We start from the raw sequence: 15,411 nt of genomic DNA, 5'->3' as shown, positions 1-15,411 counted from the left end.
CTTTTACTTGTAGCAGAGTATTTCTATATTGCAGTATTGATACTTTTACTTAAGTGAAAATTAACCCCTGCTAAATTCCAACCTAAAAAGCCACTGAGTTACTTCCTTATCTATTTGTTTGAATTTGACATACATGATGAATCCCCTCAGCACCTTCAGTACATTGATTGATTGATTGATTGATTGAATACTTTTAACAGTTTGCAAAAAAAAGTACAGTTTAATTAATACAAGCTAAAAGGATTAAAAGGCAAGACACTAGCACTTGTTTCCATTGGGGTCCTGTCTATTCAATTCATCGAAACATTTAATGACAGACAAATATACAATACTGTTCAAAAACATCATATAAACGAGTAGTAATCAAAAAGAAAAATATGTAGGCCTACAGTAAATAGTTGGGGGGGGTTCTGGTTATAGGCTTGGACTTTTTTTTTTTTACAAAGATTCAATGTAGCCTACTGCTTATTTTTTATTAAATGTAGGCATGCATGGGTTTAATAATGAATAGGTAGGCAGTGATCATTTAGATTAGCCTACACTTATGGCATGGTGGGTACCGTATAAAGGTGGTGTGCATGGTTATTGCCTATAGCAGGGGTTCTCAACCTTTTCAGGCCGCGACCCCCCAAAATAATCATATTTGAACTGGGGACCCCCTAGCCTGGTAAACCCTCCCTCCGGAAATCTCATTTCCATTTGATCCTGAAATCAAATGGAAATGAGATTTCCGGAGGGAGGGTTTACCAGGCTAGGGACCCCCCACCCTGACAAGCACTTGGCAATTGTAGGAGTTGAGGCATTACATTTAGTTTGACTCGGTTCCACAGATAAATATTGTGAAAATAGCAGATCTACAAGTTGGAATAAGTATGGAATAATCTCTATGATCTTAGTTATTTCAGTTAGTTTTGTAAACACATAATACCGTTTCAGTTAGTTATGGTAATTTTGCACGGCCTCATTTTTGTTTTTAATTTCAGTTAACTCAAATGATTTGCCAATTCTAGTTTCCAGACAGACAGACAGACAGACAGACAGACAGACAGACAGACAGACAGACAGACAGACAGACAGACAGACAGACAGACAGACAGACAGACAGACAGACAGGGCACGCACACACAGTCAGAATGAAACAGAAACCAGTACTTCTAGGAAAGGACAAAGAAGAACAGGACATTTGTAGAAACCACTCCGCAAAAAAGAGGAAGCATGGCACATTGCAACATACCAACATACCAGTCACATGAATACACATTAACAATGTATTTTTTTTTTACTGTATATAGTCAATAAATAAACTACAGTAACCCAGTACCTTGCCTACTTTACAACCTCTCTGACAACCTACTTGCAGTACCTACCTACCTACTGCACTGAACCTTCCTGACCACAAATCCTTGTACAGTACAATACACACTTACAGTACCCAACTATAAACCAATGTTCATACCCACATACCATTGTTCTTCAGCCACTTGTTGAAGGTGTTCCTCACAAACATATTGTCCTGTGTTCCATTGAAGAGGAAGAAAACTACCTTGTCCTGGAGAGGAGACGGTCTTCTGAAATGTGACAAACTCTCTTCACATTGTCTGGGTGAGGGAAGGAAGATCACGCACTCCTTTAAGCTCACTGGACCACAGGCGGGGTCTGTGGATCCTATTCTGAGAGAGAAATAACTTCAGCGCAAGCTTCATCAAAGCCATACATTTTATGCAGTTTGCTATTAATGAGTTACTCATTTAACTACTATAGTTTGGAAAGGGAAGCTGATCTAACCACAAATACTCAAGCCCTTCAGGCTCTACCGGGCCGGGCCATCATCAACAGTATATGAGTATAAAAGTCGAGCCACCAGCTGAGTGGATTTGGGCCTTTATGACTTCGCTGAAATGATCGGCTCAGCTATAGCAGATGCTTCAAAACTATTGAGAGCTCTTACTGCAAACTGCACTTGGCTCAGAGTATGGGTGAGTTTGACATTGACTAGAACATTTGGACATTACTTCACCACACAAAACTGTGTTCCTAAACCAGTGGTTCTCATCAACCAGTGGGTGGGGACCCCCAGGGCGATCCCCACATGACTTTGGGGGGGTCCCCAGATGACAGTGACAATGTAGTGACTTTTAATACCTAAAGAAAAAATAAATGAAAAAAGACCATTAACTGCATCTAAAGTCATCAATAAACAAAAAACTGCTCAAGCATTGGCCAAATTGTCAAACAATATAAGAAAGAGGCAAAAAGAATTGCCTTTCATTGCAAGGCCATAATCTGTGGTGGTCAAACTAAATGTAATGCCCCAACTCCTACAATTCCAAGAGCTTGTCAGGGTGGGGGTCCCCGGTTCAAATATGATTATTGGGGTCCCCAGTTCAAATAAGATTATTTTGGGGGGTCGCGGCCTGAAAAGGTTGAGAACCACTGTCCTAAACTTCCCCTGAGCAGGATAAACAGGAAACCAGCGGTTTCTTACCAGTCGAACAACTGGAGATTATTGGGGACATGACTGGATGGTGTCCAGGAACAGATGGCATCTGTGGAGGAGTGGAGAGCGCACTGGAAAGCTCTGAGAAGAGGATGACAAGAGACAGACGGAAAAGTGCTATATATCACTTTTTTTTGTGATATCCAAAAGCTTTCGAGGATTATGTCCGGTATTATTTACCTGGCTGGTGGTGATGTTAACAACAACAGGTCAGGTTCACCCCCAGGAATTCCATTACACACGGTCTGAATTTCAACGTCCCCCCCTCTATCCTTATTGGGTAAATAGTAATCTCTCAAGCACAGATTCAGAGCAAAGGTGAAAAAAAAGAAAAACAGCAGAGGGCCCTGTTTTCCCTTTTTTTGGACGATGGGTTCCCAGATTGGGTAAATAGTAGTAGATGTCTACTAGTAACTGTCTCTTCAGCGTACAGAGAACAAAGATACTTTCATTGTTAGTATGTCATAGATTCGAGATTCAAGACATTTCATTCCTCACGCAAGTGAAATGTTGGTGTGGCACGCACGCACGCACGCACACATGCACGCACACACGCATGCACACGCACGCACGCACGCACACACACACACACACACACACACACACACACACACACACACACACACACACACACACACACACACACACACACACACACACACACACACACACACACACACACTAGAAGTAAGGTACTAAATGGAAACAAGTAAAATATCAGCAAGTTGTAAAGTGTAGAAATGTAAATAACCTCAGGGCCTGGCATGGTACCGTTCAGTATTCATACGTTTGGCAAGTTATCGCAACCTTGGATGCCATCGATGCCCTCTGGTGGGGCCCATCATCTAGGGGCCCATGAAGTCATGGTTAACTTTCACATTTGGATGTAATTAGCTATTTTAACCAGCAGATGGCGGTGCAGACCTTCAGTACATAATACACTGCCTTACAGCAGTGGTTCTCAACCTGTGACCCAGGGGGGCCCCCAAATAATTTTGGGGGTGCCCAGATGACAGTTAAGTGACAATTTAAGGACTATTAAGACCTTTTTCATACCTTAAAAATCATCAAACTACTATAAAAACGGGTCAAACATTGGCCAAATTATCAAATAATATAAGAAAGATGCAAAAATATAAACAAAAAATTGTGAAAATAGCCATCTACAAGCTCACAACGCGCATTGTGAGCTTGTAGATCGGCTATTTTCACAATATTTATCTGTGGAATCAGGGTGTGAGGGTCCCCAGTTCAAATATGATTATTTTGATGGGTCACAGCCTGAAAAGGTTGAGAACAACTGCCTTACAGTATGTCACCACATTAGATCAAGACCATAAAGACAAACGTGATGTTCTTAAATTACTAAACCATAGACAAATAACTCAAAGTCATGTGATGCAGCTTAACCATTGCCTCTTAGGAAAACATGAAATCCTGTGACATCTAAAACCTGATGAGTCATCATTAGCCTATTTGTCACATGTAAATGACTCTCTGCCAAGAATATACTGAAGGTGTGTCTCTTTTTTGTTCCCCTGAATGCTGTGTTCCAGATCAACTTCCATCCCATCCACAAGCATCTGGAGTTTAATATTTGACAAGTGATGTATTATAGGCTTAAAGTAGCCTATGTATGTCTTACTGATGAATTGAGTACAATGGACCACAATGGAAAGAGCCCCTGTTTTTTTTGTATGTTATACTTTCAGCGTAACTTTTGACTTAAATACTTGTACTGTTAACAATCTCGCTAATAAAGTATTCATTCAATCAATCAATCAATGTAACCAGAAACACATCTTTGTTGTCCCTGTCCAGCCACATTGTGCTGAGCAGTGTTGCCAGATTCTGTGAGAGAAACAAGCAAACAGGTCTAGGAAAACCAGCCCAAAAGAAATGACTATGGGCCACATGAGCACTTTAACACATACATCAGCTATTTGATAATAGCAGATCTACAAGCTCACAACGTGTCGCGATGCGACGCGTTATGAGCTTGTAGATCGGCTATTTTCAAATAAAATCTTGCGGGGAGACCTGGCGACCCTGGTGCTGGTCTGACTGGACCCAGTGACACCCCCCAACTTTAACTTCTACAAATACGAAGCATCATCACACTTACTGTCATCATTCACGTTTATTTGTAGAAAACATTTCACACACAAATACAACTCCAAGTGTTTGTGTATATAAATATATAAAAATAAAAACACATTTACAGAGAAATAAAGAAGGAATAAATGATCACATTGTGTAACAGCATCCTTCTTACTGGTTGTGTACATACTGTATATACAACACCATTGCACATGCGTTCCAAGAACATATTTGTGCCCCAGACCACAGGTTTCCCAAACCCCATCTGTACAAGGATAAAATAGGTCGGCATTAGATACCCCAAAGATGACCTAAAAAACAACAACACATATTGTCTTTAATTCAAAGACATCAGTGTCAAACAGTGCTCAAGCTAATCTAAAAAGCAGCAAACATTTCAGACCTGGACTATCATCAGTGCTACTGGTATAAATGTTATCCTACAGTAAGAACATCGTAATGTTGTTGTTAGAAGGAATAAACACAGAAGCACCCAGGAGGAAGTGGAATAAGAAAGGGGAGGAGACAAACCGAGTTCCTGTTTCTACACAAAGAAGGAGGTGGTGTCCCCAGAGGCAAAAACAAAGGGTAGAAGGGTTTTTACCGAATGAGTTCCCAGATTGGCTCTATAGAGACTGAGGACATCTCCCGGTTTATATGATTGATTGTTGCTGCTGGAAATTAGGGTAACATCAATGACTTTGGACTTGAAATAAAGGATTGTATTGAATGGAATTATAGTTTGTTGCGTGCTGCAGAAAATAGCAGCTATAAGCTCACAACACGGCTCCACCAGCGCATAACAGCACCACAACTATGTGCAGTACAAACTTGCTCTTTTGCACACACACACACACAGACACATTACATTACATTACATTACGGTCATTTAGCAGACGCTTTTATCCAAAGCAACTTACAATAAGTGCATTCAACATAGGTAGGGAACGAAACTACTAATCACCAGAAGTATTAAGTGCATTCTCTTCTAAAACAAGCAACTAAGAGTATACCTAGCGCTAAAGTAAAAGTGCAATATATCAGTTAATGCCAATGTACAATTTGATATCTATTGGTAAACTCACTGAGGAGAAAACTCGATGAAGGCATTTCAGTTCTCAAAAATACTTCACCCATTTTGAACCCAACTTCTCTGTATTGTCTTAAATGCATTGCCTCAAATGTTTAGTCCTTTAGTAACAGTTTTGTTATGTCAAGTCAAGTCACATGTATTTATAAAGCACATTTTGACCAAAGCGCTATACAATACATGAGGTACCAGTACCTAAAAAGAAACCATCAACATGGACGTTATGCCATGTTTGTATTTGGTACATTATTTGTAACTAGAGGTGGGCCGCTATGCGGCCCTCAAACCTATGTCACACCACCGGTCCGACCAATATGTCTGAGTCGGGGACTTTGTCAGAGCCCGTCGTACCCGTCTGTCTGTGTCCCTTTGCTTTTGTGCCCATATATGGAGATCTCTGTTGTCATTATACCCATACCCTGTATATTGGCATGCCCATATATTGGCATATTGGTTGGATCGGCGGATGGACAACAGCATATCCGAACAACTCGGTGGCGGGCACAGCAATCCCCCGATTCTTTCCTTTGAAATCGGTCTGTCCCATATATGTACATGACCACATATGTGCATATAGCGGTCGGATCTGTGGCTCTGGACAACCGGATGTCCACATTATGCCTGTATATAGGGAAATGGGGTTTGTTTACGGTGTGGCGTATCGGGTTTGTTTATGGTTTTCTGAGTCAGAGTGACGTGGCCGTGGTCCTGCCTATATGGGCGTATGGGGTTTGTTAAAGGTTAAGTCTGAGTCGGAATGACTCAGACTTAGACTCAGACCCAACACCCTATATTAAAATGAATTTTAATATAGGGTGTGATCCAGGATTTTCAAGTCATTGTAAGACGCATGTGTGCACCAGCGCAGGGCTTCAGGGTATTTCAGCATCTAGATTGGTGACCTGAGGTTCCAACACCAGACAAATCTTAGTGTCTTCAGCTTCCTCTTCAGGGACGTAAAGCTTCTCAGCAGGACACTGAAAGAAATACAGAGGACAGAGTTGCATGTCTATAGAAAGCAGGTCAATTCAGTTTGACATTCTATTACCTACTATGGGCCAATAGGTACACTAACACACTAACACATGAACTGTTTTTCTGCCCTGCCCTACTTTACTGTTTCTGTGTAAGAAGAATATATCTTATTATCTCCATATTTTAACTGTTTGTGTTTTTTTCGTAAATTAATGCATCCTACTTGATCGTACTACAGCGTCACACAAAAGCACCAAAAGTAGCAGATCCACAAGCCCGAAACGCGGCGCGAAGCGACGCGTTTCGAGCTTGTCGATCTGCAACTTTTGCTTCTTTTGAAATGGAATCCTGAAAAGTAACAGACAGAGACGATATAACATGTTTACACATAATAATCCATGGTATCAAAGGAACCAGGGCCATTCACCTTGTTGTTGTTGTCGAGCATATCTTTAAGGAGATTTTTAGGTTCCGGTACTTTGGGGAAGATCTGATCCTTGTACCTGGACGGAAACCACGAGTCACCACTATGATATCAAGTGAAACTTTGTGATTGTGAAACAAGCTGGAAAGAAGAGATGGTTACATACTTTCTGACTGCACAAAATGCCAGGAATAAGATGAGGGCAACCAACAGTGGGGAGATTGCGGCGGCTGTAATCATTGGCACATGACGAGACACGTTGTCACCTGCACAGAGGAGAAACAGTACCGTCAAGAGAAATGTGGCATTCTTCAATCTAATACGTTTTCTGCCAAGATCCGGTGACTTAAAGAGATAGTTCACCCCAAAATGACTTTTTTTTCCTATCGATTAGTCACCCCATGGAGACTGGCAGCGGTTCCCGCTAGGAGACACAAAGAGTCTCCTTTGTGTCTCCTACTGGAACCGCTGTCTACCGGTCCGCTGGTCATCAAGTTATTGGCTTAGGAATTAGACAAAAACAAAAAAATATCCATGAATTCAAGTCTCCATGGGGTGACTAATCGATAGAGGAAAAAAAAGTCATTTTGGGGGTGAACTATCGCTTTAACCCCTTTGCTTCTCTCTGAAATTGTATAAGAGGATAAATCCCTTGAGATGCATCATCTCATTTTCCTCAGGTACAAAACCCAAACAGTGACAATTGAAACAATCTAACAACAACACACAACGACGATCAACAGTAACATCTGAAAAAAGAAAGAAAGACAAGAAACATACACATAAGGGCTCTCCCACCATCCCAGACCACACTAACATCTGCTACCCATGTAAACTATATCAATATCAAAATCAATCAATTTTGTATAACACAATCAAAAACAAAAATAAGTAGATTTAAGAGAAGCAAGCAAAAAGTCTTGAAGACATGACATTAGGTAGTTGGTCTAAGTTAAATAGGTAGACCTTAGGTATAGACCGTCTATATAGGCCACCTTCTCCTTCCCCCATCCCTTAGTATACAAAAAATCTTCCAAGATAGCCGGCAAGCGTGCAAGGTGACACGTTGTGAGCTTGTAGATGTGCTTTTTCCCCTACTGTTCGCCCCAGAATAAGGACGCTAAGGTTCAAGTGGTTTAAACAGTGGGCCATTCTTTACTTACATGCTTTGGCACTTATTTTATAGAACAAGGTGGCTTTTAGCTGTTGGATATCTCATTTTGGAATTAATGGACCATATATATATATACATAAACACAGTTCATGGCTTTATTGTTAGATTTCATGTGAGTTTACATGGTCATAAAGATCTCATGTTCTTCATCTGACATTTGTAACTTTTTTATTGTTGTCCCGGGACAATATCTTTGGCTAAACTTGTCAAATGAAGTACTGAAAGGAATTAAATCCAAGTAAAGAAAGAAAGAAAGAAAAAAAGAAAGCACTAGTGAGAAGAAGGAGAGAAAACATTCTCTACCATATGATTTCTCGTCACTCCATGGTGTCTCTCCATCTGACATTATGGCTTTCAGCTTAATTCTGTACTGACAGTGAGGGGCAAAGGATTCAATGACCCATGACGTTGCTCCTTTTATGGTTTTGTCCTGTGAGGACATAACAACACACATGTAACACACAGTGAAATTCATGAGCCAAATGATTAATGCAAATATAATCAAAAGTCATGCAAATGTCCTTGTGTCATTTTATAGGTAATGGCAGGGTTGGTGTCACCTTTCTTATATCGCACTCAGTGTAGTTGATACGATATTTCCAACTGTATTTGAATATGTCAGGTGGAGTCCAGTTGACTCTGAGGTTGTCTCCATCTCTAATTAATTCCCATTTAAGAGCAGGGGGTCTAACTGTACAGTGAGAGAGACAAATTGTACAACATCATTATTTCTTCTTTATTCTGACCACTATTTGCTACCAGATAGTGGTCTAGGGTTGCACCACATAACAGTTATAGCTACTAGCCAACGCAGCATAATATTCTATGAAAATAAGTCTGCATAAACAAAGCCTAAAGAAAGTTACACACCTACAATATAAAAAGAAAAGAAAAAGGTAAAATAAATTAAAGTTAGATACCTAAAATATTAGCATAAACGTGCACGCACGCACACGCGCGCACGCGCTCACGCACACGCGCGCACACGCACACACACACACACACACACACACACACACACACACACACACACACACACAGAAAACTGTACTTCCAGGAAAGGACAGAGAAGAACACATTTAGAAATCACTCTGCAAAAAAAAGGAAGCATGGCACATTACATCATTCCTTTCATGCACCACACGTACACAAGTTAACACTGTATTACTGTACATAGTCAAATAATAAAGTAACCAGTACCTGCCTACCTACTTGCATTACACTGACCTACCTACTGCACTGTACCTTCCTGACCACATATCCTTGTACAATACACACCTACAGTACACAACTATAAACCAATGTGCATCCAACATACCATTCTTCTTCATCCACTTGTTGAAGGTGTTCCTCACAAACATATTGTCCTGTGTTCCATTGAAGAGGAAGAAAACTACCTCGTCCTGGAGAGGGTCTTCTGAAATGTGACAAACTCTCTTCACATTGTCTGTGTGAGGGAAGATCTCACACTCCTTTAAGCTCACTGGACCACAGCCGGGGTCTGTGGTTCCTATCCTGAGAGAGCAAGAGAGACATAACTTCAGCCCAAGCTTCATCAAAGCCATACATTTGCAGTTTGCTATTAATGAATTATGAATTACTATTTTAATTACTAGATAATGGTTTGGAGTGAGACTGATCTGAAGTCTCAACAAAGGCCCATCAGGCTCTACCTGGGCCATGTCATCTACTATGGGTATAAATGTCGAGCCGGCGGCTGAGTGAATAAGGGTCTTTAGTATAACTTTGCTGAAATGATCGCCTCATTTGCATCAAATGCAGATGTGCATCAAAACTCATGGAGAGCAGCTGTTATTGCAAACTGCACTTGGCTTAGAGTATGGGTGAGTTTGACAATGACCTTAAAGGAGAATTTTGGACTAAAGTTTTCTTACCTTTTCTATGACGTTATGATATCTTAGGATGAATGGTACAGTAGAAAATGTTCATAACTCTACCCCTGAGCCGCCACAGCTTAAAAGGTGCGCGGATAGGCCTTAGGTTAGATCACATATTTTCATAGCTTTTTTAAAATATTTTTTTGGTGAGATCTGACGTTCATAGTGACAGAACACTATGCAACCAAAAAACAAAAAAAAAAAAAAAAAGAAATCTCAAGATTTCAATCTTGTCTAGCGAGACTTCTGTTTTTTTTTTTTTTTTGGGGACAGTGTTGTGAATGCAACAATTGTGTCCTAAACTCCCCCCGCTCAGTCTCCCTGAGAAGGATAAACAGGAAAAGCCCCGCGGATTCTTACCAGTAGAACAACCGGAGATTGGAGACATGGCTGGAATTGGATGGTGTCCAGGAACAGTTAGCGTCTGTGGGGGAGTGAAGAGCGCACTGGAAATCGCTTACGAGCTCTGAGAAGACAGACAGACACATCCACACCCCACACACATTAATAAATAACACAGTCTATGTATCCAATCCTGGACCTTTCACGGAAATGAATCCCAGAGCTGAGGAAATTATATTTACGTGGGTTGGTGGTGATGTCAACAACCACAGGGTCACCCTTACGACTTTCCTTACACATGGTCTGAACAGAGAATTGTGTTGTTCCTCCCTCTATCATTGTGTAAATAGTAGTATATGTCCCAGTAAAATACTCTTCACTGAACTGAGAACAAAGACAAAGAACATAATTTCATTGTTAGTAATAAAGCTTAATGGCACCTTTTGTTGTATCTTAGTGCCACTTGGAGTACTCAAAGTATATAGACCAACAGTGTTGTGAAATACAAGAAAATGGTAAGTAAAGTGTAGAAAATAACCTCAATTTTTGGGATCTTAAAGTATTCATATTGGCAACCTTGGATGCCATCGATGCCCTCTGGTGGGTCCCATGATGCCTTTAGACAGAAGTCATTCACAAATGTAGCGTTCACATTTCTTGGTTGCAGGTCTGAAGTGGGGAAATATGAGAGAGAGAGAGAGAGAGAGAGAGAGAGAGAGAGAGAGAGAGAGAGAGAGAGAGAGAGAGAGAGAGAGAGAGAGAGACAGACAGAGACAGAGACAGAGACAGAGAGTCACAGAAACAGAAACAGACAGACAGACAGACAGACAGACAGGCAGGCAGGCAGGCAGGCAGGCAGGCAGGCAGGCAGACAGACAGACAGACAGACAGACAGACAGGCAGGCAGGCAGGCAGGCAGGCAGACAGACAGACAGACAGACAGACAGACAGGCAGGCAGGCAGGCAGGCAGGCAGGCAGGCAGACAGACAGACAGACAGACAGACAGACAGACAGACAGACAGACAGACAGACAGACAGACAGACAGACAGACAGACAGACAGACAGACAGACAGACAGACAGACAGACAGACAGACAGACATATAGAGAGACAGTGAGATATATAGAGAGAGAGAGTGAGACAGACAGACAGACAGACAGACAGAGAGAGAGAGAGAGAGAGAGAGAGAGAGAGAGAGAGAGAGAGAGAGAGAGAGAGAGAGAGAGAGAGACACACACACACACACACACACACACACACACACACACACACACACACACACACACACACACACACACACACACACACACACAAGAGTGAGACAGACAGACAGAGAGAGAGAGAGAGAGAGAGAGAGAGAGAGAGAGAGAGAGGGGGGGAGAGAGAGAGAGAGAGAGAGAGAGAGAGAGAGAGAGAGAGAGAGAGAGACACACACTTGCAATCAGACACTTTTCACTTTTCAGCCACAATTGTATCCTATATCTGATTGTCACAATGGCAAAAACACAAACACTTGAAAACTAAAAGCAAGTAGCCTAGTGCAAGTGCACACAGATGGTTAAAAAGAAAAAGAAGGAACAGTCTGATGACGTCACTTTCCGGGAAAACTCTCCCGTTGTAGTAATCAGTATTAAGAGCTAAGAGCTAAGATCTTTTGTGAGAAACAGTATACAGTTTTTTTTTTAATGAATAACTATTACATTAATGAAGCACTTTAGAACTCGGACATATGTTATAAACAGTAATAATCAACATTCATATTGTGGTCAATAGACCAATTATTTGTTTACCAACATTGAGACTGGACGCACAGGTGATTGTTTTATGCAATCAATTCCCAACATATTGTTTCGGGGTGCGCTGGTTTCAGTTCATTCAACCTCCTTGTGTGTTGGCTAGTGAGGCGCATCCTACCGAGACATGACAGAATGGGTTTGATTTGGTGCCGGCCTGCGCGCGCATACTGGTTCTTATCAGTGTGACGTCGTCTGTTGAGGGGTCTATAGAAATACATAATAGTAGCCATTTGGCACAATATGCACAATTCCATAATAGGCTGTATAAAGGATTCAAAAATCATCTACAGTCTGTGGTCTTTCTTCTGAACCTTTTCGGGCCGTGACCCCCGGCCCAAAATAATCATATTTGAACTGGGGAGTGGGAACCCCCCTCCCCAAATAAATAAATAAATAATAATAATGTTTGAACTGACCCTGACAAACCCTCGGAATGTAAGTGTTGAGGCTCCCCCTTGCTTATTTCTCTCGCAAAACCTGGCAACAATGATAACTGCAGTAAATCGCAGTAAACTGCACGTAACGATCTTGAACAAGAAATAAAAAGTTATTTTCTCCTTACCCGTATGTGACTTCACTAAGAAAACAAGGCAACACAGGACGAACAATCCCACTCTTTTAAATGTCCTGTCCATCGGCTTTTGATGTAATATTATTCCAGTTATTTGCTGTTATTCCCATTTCCCAGGGAAATATTCCCTATATTTCGGCCTGGATGGATCCAACAAGCTACAGAGAAACGCAAGCACTAAACGGTTGTTTCATTATTCCTCATAATTCATGTCGCAGAAGGAAGGCAACTTAAGTTGGGAGGAGTTTTAGCCCTGAAACATAACTGTCATATCATGACAGTCATGGATGAACTTCAACCTGGTGTTTGCACTTTTTTTTATTTACGCCCCGTACATCTACATAAACGTTAAAATGTCAATTATAAAGTGCTTAACTAATGGTCACGGATTTTAAAATGATGTTAGGTTCCTCAAAAGTAGGCCTACCTGTATCTTCCGTATTATTTAAAAGCATTTTAATCCGATAAGTGGCAATTTTCTCATAGCAGAGTTATAATGTATCAGTGTGCAGTACACCTCCCAACAGATAGGGTCACGTAATTAAAGTTTAATGAGGAAATACGTAGAAAATGGCCACCAATTGGAATAAAATGCTTTTTATTGAACAATACGGAAGATACGGGTACTTCTGAGGAGACGTACATACTTGTAACATCCGTGGCCATGGGGTAAGCACTTTACATTTTAAATTCGTAAAGTTTATGTAGATGTATGGGCCAAAAAGGAAGAAAGTGCAAACACCAACTTGAAGTTCATCCATGACTGTCATATAATATATCATTCATCAGTCATTTCATGGCTAGGAGGAGTTTAATCAATCTATTTCCCTCCTAGTTGTTGTGTCATACGTTCTATTCATTCCTCAACTCTCCTGAGAGCAGTTTGTAAAGCAACTGAGTACATTTACTCAAGTACTGTACTTTTGGAGGATTTTTTACTTTATTTGAGTGTTTCTAATTTTCTGTACTTTTACTTCTACTCCATCTCAGAGACAAATATTGTACTTTTACTCCACTACAATTATTAGAAAACTTTAGTTGCTAGTTACTTTGGAGATTTATATTATTATTACAAAACATACATTAACCACTTCAGCCCTATCGGCCATTTGAAAATAGCAGATCTAGCTCACAATGCAAGATTTTTTAAATACATTGTACATTTGAAAACGTGTGGAATGGGACATTCTGCATAATGAGTAGCCTACTTTTACTTTAGGTACTTTAAGTACATTTACATGTAATACTTTTGTACTTTCACTCAAGTAAAATTTGAATACCGGACTTAAATACCGAAATGAAATGAAATTAATGAAAATAAATGAAGTAAAAAAATGACTTAAGTAAATAAATTTAGTACTTTTTACACACTGGGGAAACGTGCAAGTAGAGACAACACTGTCAATGGGACCTTTTGGATCCCATACTAAATTGTCGCCTAAAAAGCCACTGTGATTAGACATGATGAAGCAAGCCCCTTTTGCACCATGGGTTTCATTTATAATATTCATTTAATGTATTTAGCCACTGTTTATTTGGATAAAATGTAGGCATGGGTTTAATTTACCTTCAGTTAATAGGCACTGTTGTTCATGGGTATGGGAGTGGCCAGCGTGATATAATTATGAGAGTGGCAACACTGGTGTTGACTCCACTCCCATCGTCAGAAAGGAATGCGGAAGTTCTCAAAGAGGAAGTTCCAATGTTTGGAACTACTTCCTTGCTTTGTGGCGAGATGAAAGCGTGACGCAACTCTCTCTATATATATATCGCTGGGTGTGGATATATATTTCCCTGGAAACTCGCAGTGTCATCATGCTGGTTTGGTAATATTGGTTACCAATATTACCAAACCAGCAACTGAAACGGCCCAGTCACTCCCCACATCCTATTACTAATAGGATGTGGGGAGTGACTGGGGAGAGAAGTTTCAGGACAAGATTCTGACCATGAAACAATAGGCCAGAACCGCCAGATTCAGATTAGCTCTGACTGACAATATCAATCCACATACTGTAACAACAGGAGGCCTAATGTCACCATTTTTTTTTTACTTGAGGAATGATGTATCCGGGTCTTCAACAGGGGGTCCGGGACCCCTAGGGGGTCCTCAGAGTTACAATTTAGAGTTATTACATTGACCATCTGAACCCTAGCATCCCCATTGGGGGGGGGGGGGGGGCAGAGCCAAAGGTGAAATGTCTGAAAATAAACACAAACACGAATCCTACAGTACAGATGAATAGAAAAGATGTACAACAAACAAAAAGCATTAATTTAAACAACCATGATGATATCGCTGTCAAACAAGTCTATGAAGCCTATGAAATCAATGAAAAGGTTTTCTTTGCAATACAATTTTATACAGTACTCTATGTAATAGTGGTCCCCGCTTCATCTCTCTCTCAGCTAAGGGGTCCTTGGCCTGAAAAAAACCCCTGAGCCTATAGAACTATAGGCTATATTGTTGCAGCTTTAGATATTGCAGGTAAGTAATAAGCCTATAAGTACCACATAGAAGCCAAATGAGTAGTTTCATTTCA

At 40.7% G+C, this 15,411-nt stretch overlaps 1 protein-coding gene across 1 annotated transcript; it reads right to left on the bottom strand.

Annotated features, from left to right (window-relative positions):
- Nucleotides 1–4,618: 4,618 nt before the first annotated feature.
- On the bottom strand, nucleotides 4,619–13,062 carry LOC308102449 (interleukin-13 receptor subunit alpha-1-like). The gene is made up of 10 exons (XM_080452172.1): nucleotides 12,860–13,062; nucleotides 11,039–11,169; nucleotides 10,743–10,884; nucleotides 10,519–10,624; nucleotides 9,579–9,775; nucleotides 8,821–8,951; nucleotides 8,564–8,690; nucleotides 7,253–7,352; nucleotides 7,090–7,165; nucleotides 4,619–6,664 (listed from the first exon to the last, which is right to left on the bottom strand). Exons 1-10 carry the CDS (start codon nucleotides 12,930–12,932, stop codon nucleotides 6,560–6,562), a joined length of 1,188 nt encoding a protein of 395 aa, XP_080308298.1. The 5' UTR covers nucleotides 12,933–13,062; the 3' UTR covers nucleotides 4,619–6,559.
- Between the last annotated feature and the right edge of the window lie 2,349 nt (nucleotides 13,063–15,411).

The sequence above is a fragment of the Gymnoscopelus braueri genome (genome assembly GCF_963280865.1).
Source record: "Gymnoscopelus braueri genome assembly, chromosome: 15".
NCBI classification, from domain to species: Eukaryota; Metazoa; Chordata; class Actinopteri; order Myctophiformes; family Myctophidae; genus Gymnoscopelus; species Gymnoscopelus braueri.
This window is presented reverse-complemented; position numbering and strand designations above follow the sequence as displayed.

Bases quoted from the DNA above. Each gene is read 5' to 3' on its own strand.
- LOC308102449 (XM_080452172.1), bottom strand. From the start codon at position 12,932: ATGGACAGGACATTTAAAAGAGTGGGATTGTTCGTCCTGTGTTGCCTT. The intron at 9,776-10,518 runs GTAAGAATCCGC...TTGCTCTCTCAG, and splicing joins AATCTCCGGTTGTTCTACTG to GATAGGAACCACAGACCCCG. The intron at 6,665-7,089 runs GTGAATGGCCCT...TATTTCTTTCAG, and splicing joins TGCTCGACAACAACAACAAG to TGTCCTGCTGAGAAGCTTTA.